General features: G+C 41.0%; 1 protein-coding gene across 4 annotated transcripts in view; it reads right to left on the bottom strand.

Moving 5' to 3' along the window:
* Positions 1-13903, bottom strand: part of bcas3 (BCAS3, microtubule associated cell migration factor) — a 342270-nt gene that overhangs the window by 266400 nt on the left and 61967 nt on the right. For all 4 annotated transcript variants that reach the window (XM_023351529.1, XM_023351532.1, XM_023351531.1 and 1 more), the window contains exon 15: positions 9932-10265. In XM_023351529.1, coding sequence (XP_023207297.1) covers positions 9932-10265 — 334 coding nt within the window. The remainder of the gene's footprint in view (positions 1-9931; positions 10266-13903) is intronic.

Raw genomic sequence — 13903 nt, 5'->3', positions numbered from 1 at the left:
GCAGGACGTCCTCTTCTCTTCTCTTCTCTTCTCTTCTCCCCCCGTCCTCGCCTCGCTCAGGTAATGCTCCACTGGAGGAATCTCTCTTCCCTTTTCCATTTTCACCCCTCTGCTCTCTCTTTGTACAGCAGCCTTCTCTCATCTGCTATTTTCAGTCGCAGTGAAGAGTCGAGGTCAGGCCGGCCTGTGTGAAAATGGCTTCCTGCCCGCTCTCCTGCTCCCAAACCGCAAGCTAACGGGTCGCTTTAACTAATGGCCCTATTTGGGAAAACCTTCAGAACGTTTTGTATTTTTATCAACATTTCTCATGTCAAAATAGTTGAAAAATACGAAGATAGAAATTCCCAGGAAATAACTTTTTTTTTCTAATTTTATCTCGAAACTAGGAAGCAGGATTTTGAAGTTTCTTGTATAAGATGTGGTATATGAAAAAAAAAAAGAAGAAAAAAAAAGACAGCAGGGCTGAGGGAGCGGCAGCACAGAAGCAAGAACATTTCACATCTAGGAACATTTTCCTAACAAACAACTTCTAGGTGTGAAGACATCAAGCAGGCAAAGGAAAAAACAGAGCAGGAACACACAAGCAGCCCCCTGAAATCAGATCCACAAGTTTACAGCATGTCAGTATTTACAAGGCTTCATCAGACAGTGCTGGGTCGCCAACAAGCTGAGCCCCCGGAGGGGGGTGGGGGGGGGGACAGCTCCGTTGGATCAGATGACACCCACACTCCAGCCATATGTGTGTGTACAACACACGTGTGCAAATATGTGCATCTCTGGTCCTATTTGGGTCGAGGAGTTAGTCCGTCACAACGAGGAGCGGCAGGTTCCCGCGAGCGAGTGGAGGAGACGGTGCAGGAGATGGCTGTGATGTGTGTGTGTGTGTGTGCGTGTGTGTGTGTGTGTGTGTGTGTGTGTGTGTGTGTGTGTGTGTGTGAGTGGGGGGGGGGGGTTAGATAAATTTACAGACAAATTAAAAATAAAAATATATAAAAGTCACACAGAGGCTCACTGTACAAAACATTTCTGTAGTTTCGTTTACATTTCCTTAGAAGACAAAAGCCAAATTACACCAATATAATTCAGTTCTCTCTTAGACTTAAATTAAAAGCAAACCCTTCCACCAAAAACAATTGTTTTAAGAAAAATATATTTATGAATATATAACATCTATTGTTAAAAACAGTTAGTTATGCAGTAAAATATGTCACTTTTTCACTTTAACCATCATTAGGTAGATGTTCTTCAGTAAACCTGATTAAAACCAGATCAGAGAGCAGCGACATGAGCAGAACCTGACCTCACAGTCAGAGAGCCAGCCGCTAAATCCCACTCTGAAAGCCCACCCCCCCTTTAATAAGCCGGTGGTCCGATGGCAAACAGACAATAAGAAGGGTGGAGGGGAGATAAACCCGACGGTGCTGCTGCAGGGCCTGGTGGAGGCAGAAGGCATGCAGTCAAACACTCACAGACTTATCACCTTTAACAACTCCTGCACAGTCAGGGAACTCCAGGCAGAAATCGATTCATCTGATCCATCAGGTTTCTTCATCTTAAGATACACCTGAACTTTATCATATTATATTATATTATATTATATTATATTATATTATATTATATTATATTATATTATATTATAAGGTTTGGGTGTGACACATGCTCTGTATTGAGCTGGTAAGAAAAGTGTACCAAAAAAAACTTTGACAAGTTAGTTTACAAGGATTTTTTTTAAAAAAAGAAAGATTTTTGAGGTTTCAAAAATATGAAAATATGAGATCATGCATGTAAACTCTGAAGTAGATTACAATTCATTTATAATAAGAATGTGTCTTAATTTTTAGCCAAGAATATGGGTGTATCATATTTCCAAAATGTTTTAATGATGACATGAGTTTTTTTAAAGCCTAACCTGGATAATAATGTTTCATCTTTTCGTTCTATAAATTACATTTGAATTACATTCAGGAGGTCTGAAACCGAGTTAGTTCACCGTGTAAAACAATGACTTGTATAGAACAGAATAAAATGGTGACAGTGCAGCAGCACAGAAAGCATCTAAAGCCTATTGATTGTTTGATGAAGGAAGAACACGGCTTTCCACAGGGCAGGCACCGAGCTGGAAGCCACAAGTGCCTTCTGTGTGTAACAGCAAGCCAGCTTTATTTCTTTATCTCTACCTTACAATTTTGCAAATCAAATAATGATGAGTGCAGCGGCGAGCAGCCGGTGATAAGAGGGTTTAGTGGTTGTGGGGATTGAGTTATTAGGGTTCGCATAAAAACTTCAGAGGTCTCTGGCGGAGCACGGCCGCCGGCCAAGATACATATTCCTCGTACTGTGTATTTTTGGTCGCTTTAAAAGCCTTAAAAGTACAGGGGAAGGCTAATTTTCAGGGTAAACAGCTTGTTCGATTGCTGTGTGGTTTTGCGCTGAGCTTTCCGTTTATTGACTCAAGCCGAGCTGGGCTCTGGCTCCTCTGCCGACCACAGCCTGCACAAGCCTGCAGAGCTCCGTCGGCAGCGCAGAGCACGAGCCGCTGACACTTCTCACCTCTTTGATGGTGCTCCACTGTACACTGAAATGTAGAAAGCCTCACTCTCAGGAGTGCACAGAATGACCCTGGGATAAAAATGCTTTTATAATTCAGCTGCTTCCTCTAAATAATGAGCACTCTGTTGGTTAATATATTTAAGATATAACAGGATTAAAGTCTAATGCAGGGTTTTATATACTACAAAATGTCTGTATTTTAAGAATACGTTCTAGGGAGAAGGGTGCAGGGGTTAAAAAATATCACAAGGCTTTGAACAAAACATTTAAAAGCATGACAATAAATATCTATGAAAATGGTTTTGATTGCCAGTCACGATATAGTTTCAGTTCTAAGTGGGGGTTGGGATGGAAATCTAACATAGAACAACACAGGAAAATGAAGCATTAAATACTACCCTGGTTATCCAAACAGAGTTCTGGTATTAAGAATAAAAAACAATTGTGAGCTCCGAGTTGAAGGAAGCAGCCACCTGTGAAACGTTCAGGCGCTGCAGAAATGAGCCCACTCATCCTCTGTTGTCACATTTGCATTCAGGCTAATCCCTTCCAGCAACAAGTCCAGTTTCACCAGTCCTGCACTGTGTGACGAACAGCCGGGCTGCTCCACACCGCCTGCAACCCTGACCATACAGCGCCACACAGAGGCTTACTGCGGTACTAAAACTGAGCTCTGCCATAAAGAATTCACTGACTTCAGCCAAATATAATCAACAGTGTTGAATGACTTTGTTCAAGTGTAGTATCTGTAGTTCAGTCCCTGCAAAACTATCTCAGAATTATGAAAGATATTTAATTGCTCCTAATCAGGTTGACATTTCAGGCTTAGAGATGCTGCTGGAGGTAAAACAGACAACAACTTTCCTCTGAATCTGGTGACTGAGCGAAGGCAGACCTGCTCACCTGAACCACAATCTGCTCTGATTTAAACATGAACAGTGTAACTTACTCTGTTAAAGCCATCTACCACCTCTGTGTGTTTCAGGAGGAATTCTGAACGCTTTAGGTCAGATTTTTGCGACACAGAGTCCCAGAGCAGGGTCAACAGGAGGCCGTGCACATACGTGTCACACACCAGCAGTTATGAGGTAATGTTTCCTTGACTTCTGCTTCTGCAAAGCGTTGGTGTTTTTCACCACAGGACGATGACTGACGAAGGCTGGATGGGGGTGGGGGCGATAGGGAGAGACAGGGCAAGATAAAACGCAAGTCCAAAGCTAAATAAGCAAGCCGCCCGCCTCTAATAGCAGAAAGGAAGTGTCCCTTTATCAACAAATGAATTAACAGTTTCCCGTCACACCTTGTTTTCAGCCTCCCCCTCTCTGGTGCTCCGTCTGAACCAGCGCCAGGGCCCAGATGGCCCAGTGATCAGACCACCACCACTTCAGCTCGCTGAGGAAACAAATCTGCTGCAATGACTCACAGCACAGTGTTGATGTCTTGCACTCCTGATGCTGCATGCACAGGCAAAACCAGCAACCAGGGATGAAAAATAAAGATGATGGTTAGAAAATCCTTTGACCAGAATGAAAATATTTCTCCTTACAGTAAGGGGATAAGCTCAGAGTTTGGACTTATTGATAAGTTGCTTTGGCAGTAGGCAGCTTATCAATGCAATTTTTACCATATGAAAACTTTGAGTAAAAAATACTTTGATTCAAAATATTTTATTTAAAAAAATATGTTGTTTCTCCTACAAATAAATTGATTTAAATTAATACATTTATACCCTATATTTATATACGGTTTGGTCACCTTCATAAAAGGTTTGCTACACAGACTTACAAAACATTAGTGCAGTATTTTTTCTAACACAAGTAAAGGAAGCTGATGCCGTTAGTCAGTCAGATTGTCTGCTCTGGTGGAAATGCTGCTTCTATTTTGTCTATATGGGCTTTGAAAACAGCTTTACCTTAATAAGAGTGACAAGTTTAGCTTCCAGACCATAATGAAAATATTTCAAAACAGCTGAACTGTAAGAAAATCCCAAATTATTTCTCTGATCTAAACCCCTGGCAGGTTTAGATTTACAAAACCCATTTCATTTGACCAAGTTGTTTCTTGTGACAGGAAGTACTGTTTGCATTCTGAATATATGGAGGAGTTAAAGATTAGACCTTCTAGACTCATAACCTTAGAGCTCATCAGCAATGATTAATTATTAAAATACCAGCCAAAGCATGCAAAATGCTTCGGAAAGATGTAGATTATTAATGCTTCTTTTTCATTAAAACATGAAATATTTTCATTTTATGTTTATGAAAATGGTCTTTTAATAAACATAAAACCTTTTAAATAGCTTACTACTTGTTTCTTCAATGGTATTTGGAGAGGAAGTAGGGAGGAGATAGAAAGGTAAGACATCCAGCAAATGGCCCCAGGCCGGGAATCGACCCCCAGGCGACCGCGTGGAGGACGACAGCCTCTACACCTGAGCCTCTCAGCGACCCTGTTCACCAGTTTTTGAGAGGAACCCGTCTGCTTCTCAGTCAGGAACCAACCTCTGGGTAGAATGAAGACAGTTTTCAATTGAAATATGAATCATTTGATCTAAACTGTATTTAGGACTTACTGTATTATACAATGCGGTAGCTAAATATGAAGTTCATCTGAATATGAAAGCAACAACAGCGGCTCCTGCTGCAACCTCAATAACCTCTGTCCTGCGCCACCGACCTGCACTCACTAATCTGGGCTCATATATGCTGGCTCCCAAACAAACCGAGCTTTACAGCGTGGGACGCTCACATGATGGGTCATCACCTCAAAAAACAATACATCCATCACACAAAAGGAAGGCTTCAGGGGGAAAAAAAACCACGGGGCCGAGAAACTGGATCCAGGGACACAAATAGCCCTTCCAGATTTTAACAGTGACAAGAAGACAGCCAATTGCAGCCTCTATTTTTAGGTCTGCCGCTTGCTCGGACTGGCAGCTTTGAGGAGGATGTGTACTTTTCTACAGTTCCTTCCCAAAAATCAACGCCGGCCTTGTTGGCGACAATCACAGCGCAGCTGTTGTGGCTAGGTGGCCCGGCCCCGGCCTGCCTCACCCCACTGCTCTCTGCCAGGCAGGAGGAAAACCACCTCAGCTGCCCAGAATTTCACACCCGGCTCACGAAAACAGAAGGAAGGCGGACACAACAGCAAAAGTGACTCTGTTTACATCTGGTGAAAAATTGACGAATTATGGTGTTTTATCAATACCACTGGCATTGCTGACAGAGGAGACAGCAGGCATGTCATGAAACAGTGGCGATAAATTATCTTCAGATTACCGGAAATACAACTGATGAAACTCTGTGACTCCAATCTCACTTGTGAGCTGAGAGTGATGTATTGAATTCTGCAGATTTGAGTGTTGGTCAGATCTTGGAAGATTTTTGTTAAACTATTTCAGGCTAAAAAAACATTCCTGAGTCTCTGGTATAATACTGATAAAAGAATCACAACATGACAACTGCTGTGCGAAAAGATAATTGATCTTCAAAAATTCACAACATCTACAAACAAGAAATTGAAATGTAAACAATAAAATATTCCAGCTATGAAAACATTGACTTTTCCTTGAAAGATGTTTCTGATCCACTCCTTTTGACCACCTCGCCGTTTAAATGATCAGTGCTGTAGACAGTTTATCTTCTTCAAACGTGTGCACGCGCACACACACACACACACACACACACACACACACACACACACCCACACACACACGCACACACACACACACACACACACACACACACACACTCAGTTTAGTGTCACTGTGAAGACTAATTGTTGACAGGTGGCCTTAATGCCTTCCTTTGAAACAAAAGTGTGATTTACGAGCAGGCTCCCCAAGACCCTGGCTTTCAGCGCTGCTACTACAAACTTATCTTTCCTTCCCTGTGCCTGTACCCCAACCCCCACCTATGTACCCCATCTCTTGTTTTCCCTCAGTTACACCTCATTATTTTGCTTGTTCACTTTCACCTGGAGCCCCCCTCCACTTTGATGTTCCCGTGCCACTCAGTCTCTCATCGCAGCAAAACCAAGTCTCCAAAGAGATCCTTTAATGTTTGATGGTTTATTCCTCAGTTTGCAGGAATGTGAGTAGTTTGGTATGGAGGTTAAAGAGAGGTCTGAGTCATCACAAGAAAGACAAGAAGGAAAAGAGGAAGCTAGGACACAGTCTGTCAGTGGAAGTAAAGGGATGTGAATGTTTGATACATAAAGGTGTGAGGTCTGTGACACGCAAATGAAAAAACATCAACCTGCATCTGTTGTTCCAGACTTTGGTCCCAGTCAGAGAGGAGAAAACAGACTGTAGGAGCAGCTTAGTGCTACAAAATATATTACAATATTTTTAAATGTACTACAACATAGTATAGACTGAAGACAATCACTTCACATTTGTGTAGTCAAGTTCAAACTGGCAGGAAACCATGAAGTAAACCACATTTAAAATTCCAGCTTATAGATCAGTAATTATACTCTTCACAAAAACTTGCAAGATAACCCTGAATGTTGTAATAAAATGCAAAATAAACAAAAATAAACAGAATGTTTCATGTTTAAATATTAAACATGAAACAGTGCTCCTACTGCATATCCATGTACTATTCACTAGGTGTACTCTATTTGGTTGGGCCTCTTCTTGTATGAATTACTACATCAACATGCTGTGGAATGGAGATGATCAGCTTGTGGTTCTGCTGAGGTTCTGGAGGCCTAGGTTGCTTTGATATCTACCTTCAGATCATCAGCCTTGTTGGGTCTAGTGTCTCATCTTCCTCTTGACAATACTCCATGAACTCTCAAAAGACTTTAGGTCAAGCAGTTTACTGGTCAATCCAGCACAATAGCACCATGGTCATTAAAGCAGGTACTGGCATCTTTGGCAATGTGTACCGTTACCAAGTCCTGCTGGAAAATGAAGTCAGCATTTCTATAAAGCTCTGCAGCAGAAGGAACCATGAAGTTCATTCTATTGAATTTCTATATAGGCTGTTGTGGCAACGTTAGATCTGATAAAACCCGATGGACCAAAACCAGCCTGTCACATGGCTCCTGCCAAATCATCACAGACTACAGAAACTAGGAATTGGGCCTCCAATAACTTAGATTCTCTAATTTCCCATTCTTCTTCAGATTCGGGACATTTATGTTTTAAATGAAATGTGAAATATACTTTTATCTAAAGAGAGGACATAGGACCATTAAGCTAAAGTCTAGTACTGTGTCTCCTTAACTCAGGTAAGGAACTGATTGTGTCTCTTGTAAAGAAGAGGTTTAAACACAAGGGATATGACAGTTTTAGTCCATTTCCTGAGCACACTATGTGTGCTGGCTATTGTAACATTGACTCCAGCTGCACTACACTCAATAGACACCCAAGAGTACAACACTCAAAGTGACATCAGAGCGTAAATATGCCCTTGCCCAGGAAAACGCTGCCAATGAAGATGCCAATGCACACCCATCTTGGCTAGAACAGAACCAGACATTAACTGGCTGAAGTGAGACTAGACCATGGAGAAGAGAAACTTGTGAATCCCCCTCACACTCCTGAATGGTCTTCACAGTCTTCTGAGCCTGGAGGCTGTGGTTATCCTGGTTGCATTGTGTAACCTATTGTAACATAATCTTCCCATCTACTTAACTTTCCATTAATGTGCTCAGATACAGCACTCCATCAGCATCCAAGTTTTTAGTAATAATCTTTTGTGGCTTCAGTTCCCTGTTGAGTATCTGAGAAACCAAACTTTAGGTATTGATTGGCTGTAAGGAATAATTATTAAATAACAGGTATGCATGGATTCAAAATTTGTCCCTCTGTGTATAATGAAGCTACACAAAAGTTTCATTTTTAGTATTGATTTACTGAAATAAACATATGTATATATATACTGCTCAAAAAAATAAAGGGAACACTTTAAGTGTGAAACACCTGTTTAAGTGTTCCCTTTATTTTTTTGAGCAGTGTATTTTATGATATTGAAATTTATTGTGATAGACCTGCATGGTTTTGCACTTTAGCATGTTGCTCTAAACACCGTAAGATATTTAATAAAACATGAATGTGACAAAAAAAGGAAATAACAAAAACATGTTGTGGGTAAATATGTTTTACTTTTTCAAATAATTGAATAATTCATTAAACATTAAAATTGTTTTGGAGTTGAACGGTAAGACAATCATATTTCTAAGGAATGGATGACAACAATATCTCTAAGGTTAGTGTCACTCTGGGGGAACTTCCCCTGCCAGCCCCACTTTCCCCAGAGCCATCAGTTTCACCTACAACTGAAACAGTTGAAGAGGTTCAAAGATGATTTCCACTGTAAGCTAAAACCAGCTTCATAAAATCAGGTTACAAAATAAGGTATAAAATACATCCTGTTATGTAAACTTATTCACTTGTCAGTTAGCAGTCATTCAGTTCTTTGAAATGTTTACCAAGTTCCCAGCATGACCCCGGCCACAGCAAAGCTATCAAAGCTCAGGGTTATTCCTGGAAGCCAATCACTGATGAGAACTGTGATATTTTACACTGAGTAACACCTCTGGGTCGAGCAGTGCAGTTGGCACAAGGTATGTGTGTATCAGTGTGATTCTGCTGTGACTTGGTACACAGAGACAGTGTGAGCAGCCTGCAATGGTGTTTGACAAACAAGGGAGACAAGGTCCAGAAAGGCAGGGCAGAGTCCCAGGAAAAGAGCTACTGTCATGATCAGTAACTGGAAAGACACACACACACACACACGCACGCCCGAGCACGCACATACATGCACGTTTGTATTTCTACCCATATTAGGAGTTTGTATTGACTTTTATACATTTTAGTAACTGCATTTATTCCCAACTTAGACATCTTCCCCAAACCTAATCCTTGCTAGTCTATTCCTAACCAAAACCTCATTCACACCGTACCTCCAAATCTAACCCCTGACTCTATACAGGGGGGTCCAATGTATTAGGGCCGGGTTTTGCTCTTAAGAAGGTTAGTAAATATGACAGAAATGGTCCTAAATAGAGCAGCTAAACCCTGTTTAGCTACATAGGGTAGCCTGTATGTACACAAAAACATACATGCACACACACAGAGAAATGTGTTTTATGGTAGCATAGAAAGATAATTTTCCTTACTTATAAAGTAGTTCTATGTGAAATATTTCAGTAACAAGTTTTAGGGAATCTTTGCTCTTTAACATTCATGTGAAAGGGCCGATTCATTCAAGCTTTCCTTGAGTCCAACTTAGTATGTATCTGAATATGTATCTGAGCAGTCACACAAGGGAGATGCAGCGGAGTTACAGATTGTTGAAGTTTCAATGGTTTGGTGCTGTAAACAGAAGAAGCATTGCCCACACATTCACCACCCCGCCCTGCTCCTTACCATGCAGTGGAGACCCTGAGGGGCTGCTGGACATGCCAGGTATGGGACTGCAGCGGCCGCCCATGCCGCCTCCTCCACCCAGAATGCAGCTGCTTCCTCCCATGCCTCCAGCTCCTCCTCCACCAACAGCAGCCGCCCTGTTCAGCTCTTGCTCGATCTCCTCCAGGCCGGCGCTTTTTTGGAAGCGCGACATCCGGTTCACCACCCGCGGGGACATGTGGGTGCGGGCACAGGGTGCGCCACCATAAGGGTTGATTGGAAACACGTGGCTGGTGCCTCGAAGGGTGCTGATGGCTACCCAGCGACTGTCTTGACTAAAGCACATGTCTTGAACCTGAGCAGACAGACCCAGTGCAGGAACAGGACAGAAGGAAAAAAAAGAAAGAAAGAAAGAAAGGGCAGAGAGAAGAAACAACAGACTGAAGTCAATAGACAATGACTGGAAAATATAAAACTTTGTAGCTTCAAAAAAAAAAAGAAACTATGCTACTCTGACAAAAAGAATCTTGAAAGACTCACTTCCTGTTACAATCAGACTTTTCTCCATTTAGTTCAAAATGTTAATTAGCTACATTTATTCCATTTATTCAGGTTCTAACTTCTACAGTGCATGTAAAACCAAATGTTTCTGGTTGTTTCTACATATTTGTTAAAACTGTCACTATGTCCTGATACTATATTATGAGACAGATGATCTGTGACAAAAATACAGCTGTTCTGTCTTCTCCCTGTGATCCTGACACCATCTGCAGAAATACATAATTCCCGGTCAGATACAATCAATCAGAGCCCGGAGAAGGGTCTTAGTGCTGTCAATCAAGCTCCTGTACGTAATGCTCAATGTGTTAATGGAAGAGCAACAACTTATTGTTCCAGGAAAACTGCTTGTGGGCTGTCAGCTGACCACAGCCTGAGCATTCACAACAAGCTCCAGTGTGGGGAAGGAGCTGTAGCGTAGCAGAGAGGAAGGGTGTGATCATTGCATACAGAAGAACAACGCTGAAATCATTTAGTTTTAGTTTTAAAATAATAAGAAAATCCTGTGTGAGAAGTAATTATATTCTCACACAGTGTGACATCACCTCTGTTCCAAATATAAATGATTGATGATGGCAAAAGCAGGAAGGACAGAATTTGGTTTGTTGCATCACCAGTTCTCAAAATCATTTCTATTGGGTCAATAAGTACAAACCAATACACTAAATAAAGTAAGACATTTTCAGAGCATAATGAAGACCCATAACAAAGAGAACAGTTTAAGAGAAGAACTTAAAACAGACTTTTTTTTCATTGCTGATGTAAAACAGTGGTGAGCTCTAATCAGTTTATGCTGAAGTCCTGTTTAAAGCAGTGAGTTTACATCAGGGCTTAACCTCTCAGACTGAAGATAATCAGGAAATGTGGCCCGGTTCCAACATTGTGTGAGAGCAAAAAGACTAACGACAGGATGTGTTTGGGCACGTGCTAATCGAATTGTTGAGTAACAGATATTGACGTGTTTTAAAAGCACAATGCAATTTTTAAGAGAGGAAATGGTGAACAAATGAGCATCTGATTTTTCACAAGTTATTATGTACAAACAATGCTAGTAAGCTACCATGCGCTTTATATAGTGAACATGCATGTTTTGCTGAGCAGACATGTTCGCATGCATGTGTTTAAAAGCCTCTCTGTACCATTTTCGTCACCACAGAAATATGCAGAGCAGAGGTAAACAGCCTGAAACTCCAGCAAACATTAATGTGACCGGGCTGAAATGTTTACCACGCAGACAAACACATCTGCCAGAGGTGCATGACAGCATGGAACAGGGTGAGAGGATTAGGCAATGACGATGTTCTAAAGGTGACAATCTGATTTGAGGCTGTTTGGTGGTAAAATAAATGACTAAGACAAAGACAAAAGCTGTAATGGCGCCCTTTGTTAGGCTTCCTCCTTAAACACTCAAGAGCAGACACTTGACAAGATAGGATCTCATGGAGCATGTTAAACATGCAGGAAACCAGACAGATAGGCTGCAAGAGACAATACAAGCCCAGGGAAGAGTAAATGAGAAAAGACCAAGAGCTAAAGACTTGGGTGACAGACTGATGTGTGGTTTTCACTCAATCTACATTTATCAATCAGCATACAACAGGGATAAAATGAATGTAAAAAGTTCATGAGAAAGTTTCTATGAGGAATGTCCAACTGCTGAGAGCGAGTCAGAGAGACAGCTCTGTACCTGGTGGCCTTTTAATCTTCTGCCAGGTCCTACAGGGTAATTGGCCCCAGCAATGACAGTTAATGGGGCATCCTTTGCATACCAGACAGATACTTTACTTCACAGAGACGAATGAAAGAGGAGGCCTCACCTATGCTGTCCCCATTAGGGACAACTCAGACATAATAAAGAGCTACTTTGTGTGTGTCATAATTGACCATAACAGACCTGTCTAAGCTTCAGCTATAAATAGGTGACTAAATTTCTACTGTCAAATGTATTCTGATCAGGTAGAGTACCTGAAAGGTGGCTGTGATTCCATATTGAAATCATAGAAGTCAAAGAGTGGAGGAAGGTTATCTTGCATAGATGGAATCCTACTGTTTCTATGTTATATGATGCAGAGGTGTTGATTTGTACGTTCCTGAAATGCTGGAAAGGTCCAAGTCCTTTACACAGCACACTCAATGACATCCGTGATAGACAGAAGGATGTCAATATGACATGACTAATGCTCGTGCCTATCCTCTGCAAAATCAGTGACACTTGTTAGCGAGACTATGAGTCCCTGTTCACCCGAAAGAAACCTTTTCAGGAATGATGGGAATGTGGCAAAGATGAACACAGTATTATGGCCAATGAGTCAAAAATAAACAAATTACTAACAAAGACAAATATGGTCACCAAACTACAGGAAGCTCAACTCAAGGCTCAATACTTTGAATCCTGCAAAACTCAGAAAGTTATATTTACCTAATTGTTTTAAATGCAATATGTACAACTTTGACAAGTGAAACATAAAAACTGGAAGAACTGGGTTGATTTTAGTATTCAACTCAGTTATTCAACCCAGTACTTTAAATGTGCACTCACTAACAAAATACTACCAATCCAAAAGAAGGAATGCTCTGATTTAGCCCACATGCAGACCAGTAATGGGGTGATGCATAATGGTTGGATTTGCAAAACGCTGGGGCATATAAAATGTGTGTCAGGGGCATAAATAGAAATAAAATGAGTCAAAGACACTGAGTGAGGTTCACAGACACAAAAAGTGGTGCAACTATATCTCATGTCACAAGATCTCACACAATGTTAAAATACCACAAAATTTCTTGTCCAAGCAAAGTTTGCCTTTAAAAGTGGAATGTACCTTTATCTGATGAAATAAAAGTAAGGCATCATCAACCAGTTGGAGACAGGTGCTTAAGCTAGACTCTTATTTTAGAGAAAGTAAGCAGTTCTTGAGTTGTTGCCCTCTAGCGTTGACCAGGGCAGTCCGACAACACTCCATTACTAAAGCACTGTAGAAGACTAATCCCCTCACAAATGAACAATGTGGCAACATTATTGGTCTTCATTAAAAAGAATCAGTGTCAGAAAGACAACAAAGTTAATAATGATTTATTATAAACCTCTATGAATGTTATGTCTTTATCAGTACTACTAGTAATAAATGGAACTTTATATTGGTGACACCTTGAGTGTGCAAGCAGACAGCTGTTCATATCAAACTAACTGGCATATTAGGTATTTGGCCTAAATCTGGGAGAAGCAGTAACATAAAGACACCCAACACATCGTGTCATTGCATCAATGTGTTTTGAAGAATAATGAAGAGCAGTACATGGTTAGCAGATGGAAAAATATGGGTTAAAAAATCGAACTGTTTATACGAAGCAGATTTCACTTTCATTGGTCACCATGCTCATGATTTTATATAAATGCTAGAGAACTGCTGCTATTTCTCAATGCAGAACAGTGAGCTG

The sequence above is a fragment of the Xiphophorus maculatus genome, chromosome 18 (genome assembly GCF_002775205.1).
Source record: "Xiphophorus maculatus strain JP 163 A chromosome 18, X_maculatus-5.0-male, whole genome shotgun sequence".
NCBI lineage: Eukaryota > Metazoa > Chordata > Actinopteri > Cyprinodontiformes > Poeciliidae > Xiphophorus > Xiphophorus maculatus.
This window is presented reverse-complemented; position numbering and strand designations above follow the sequence as displayed.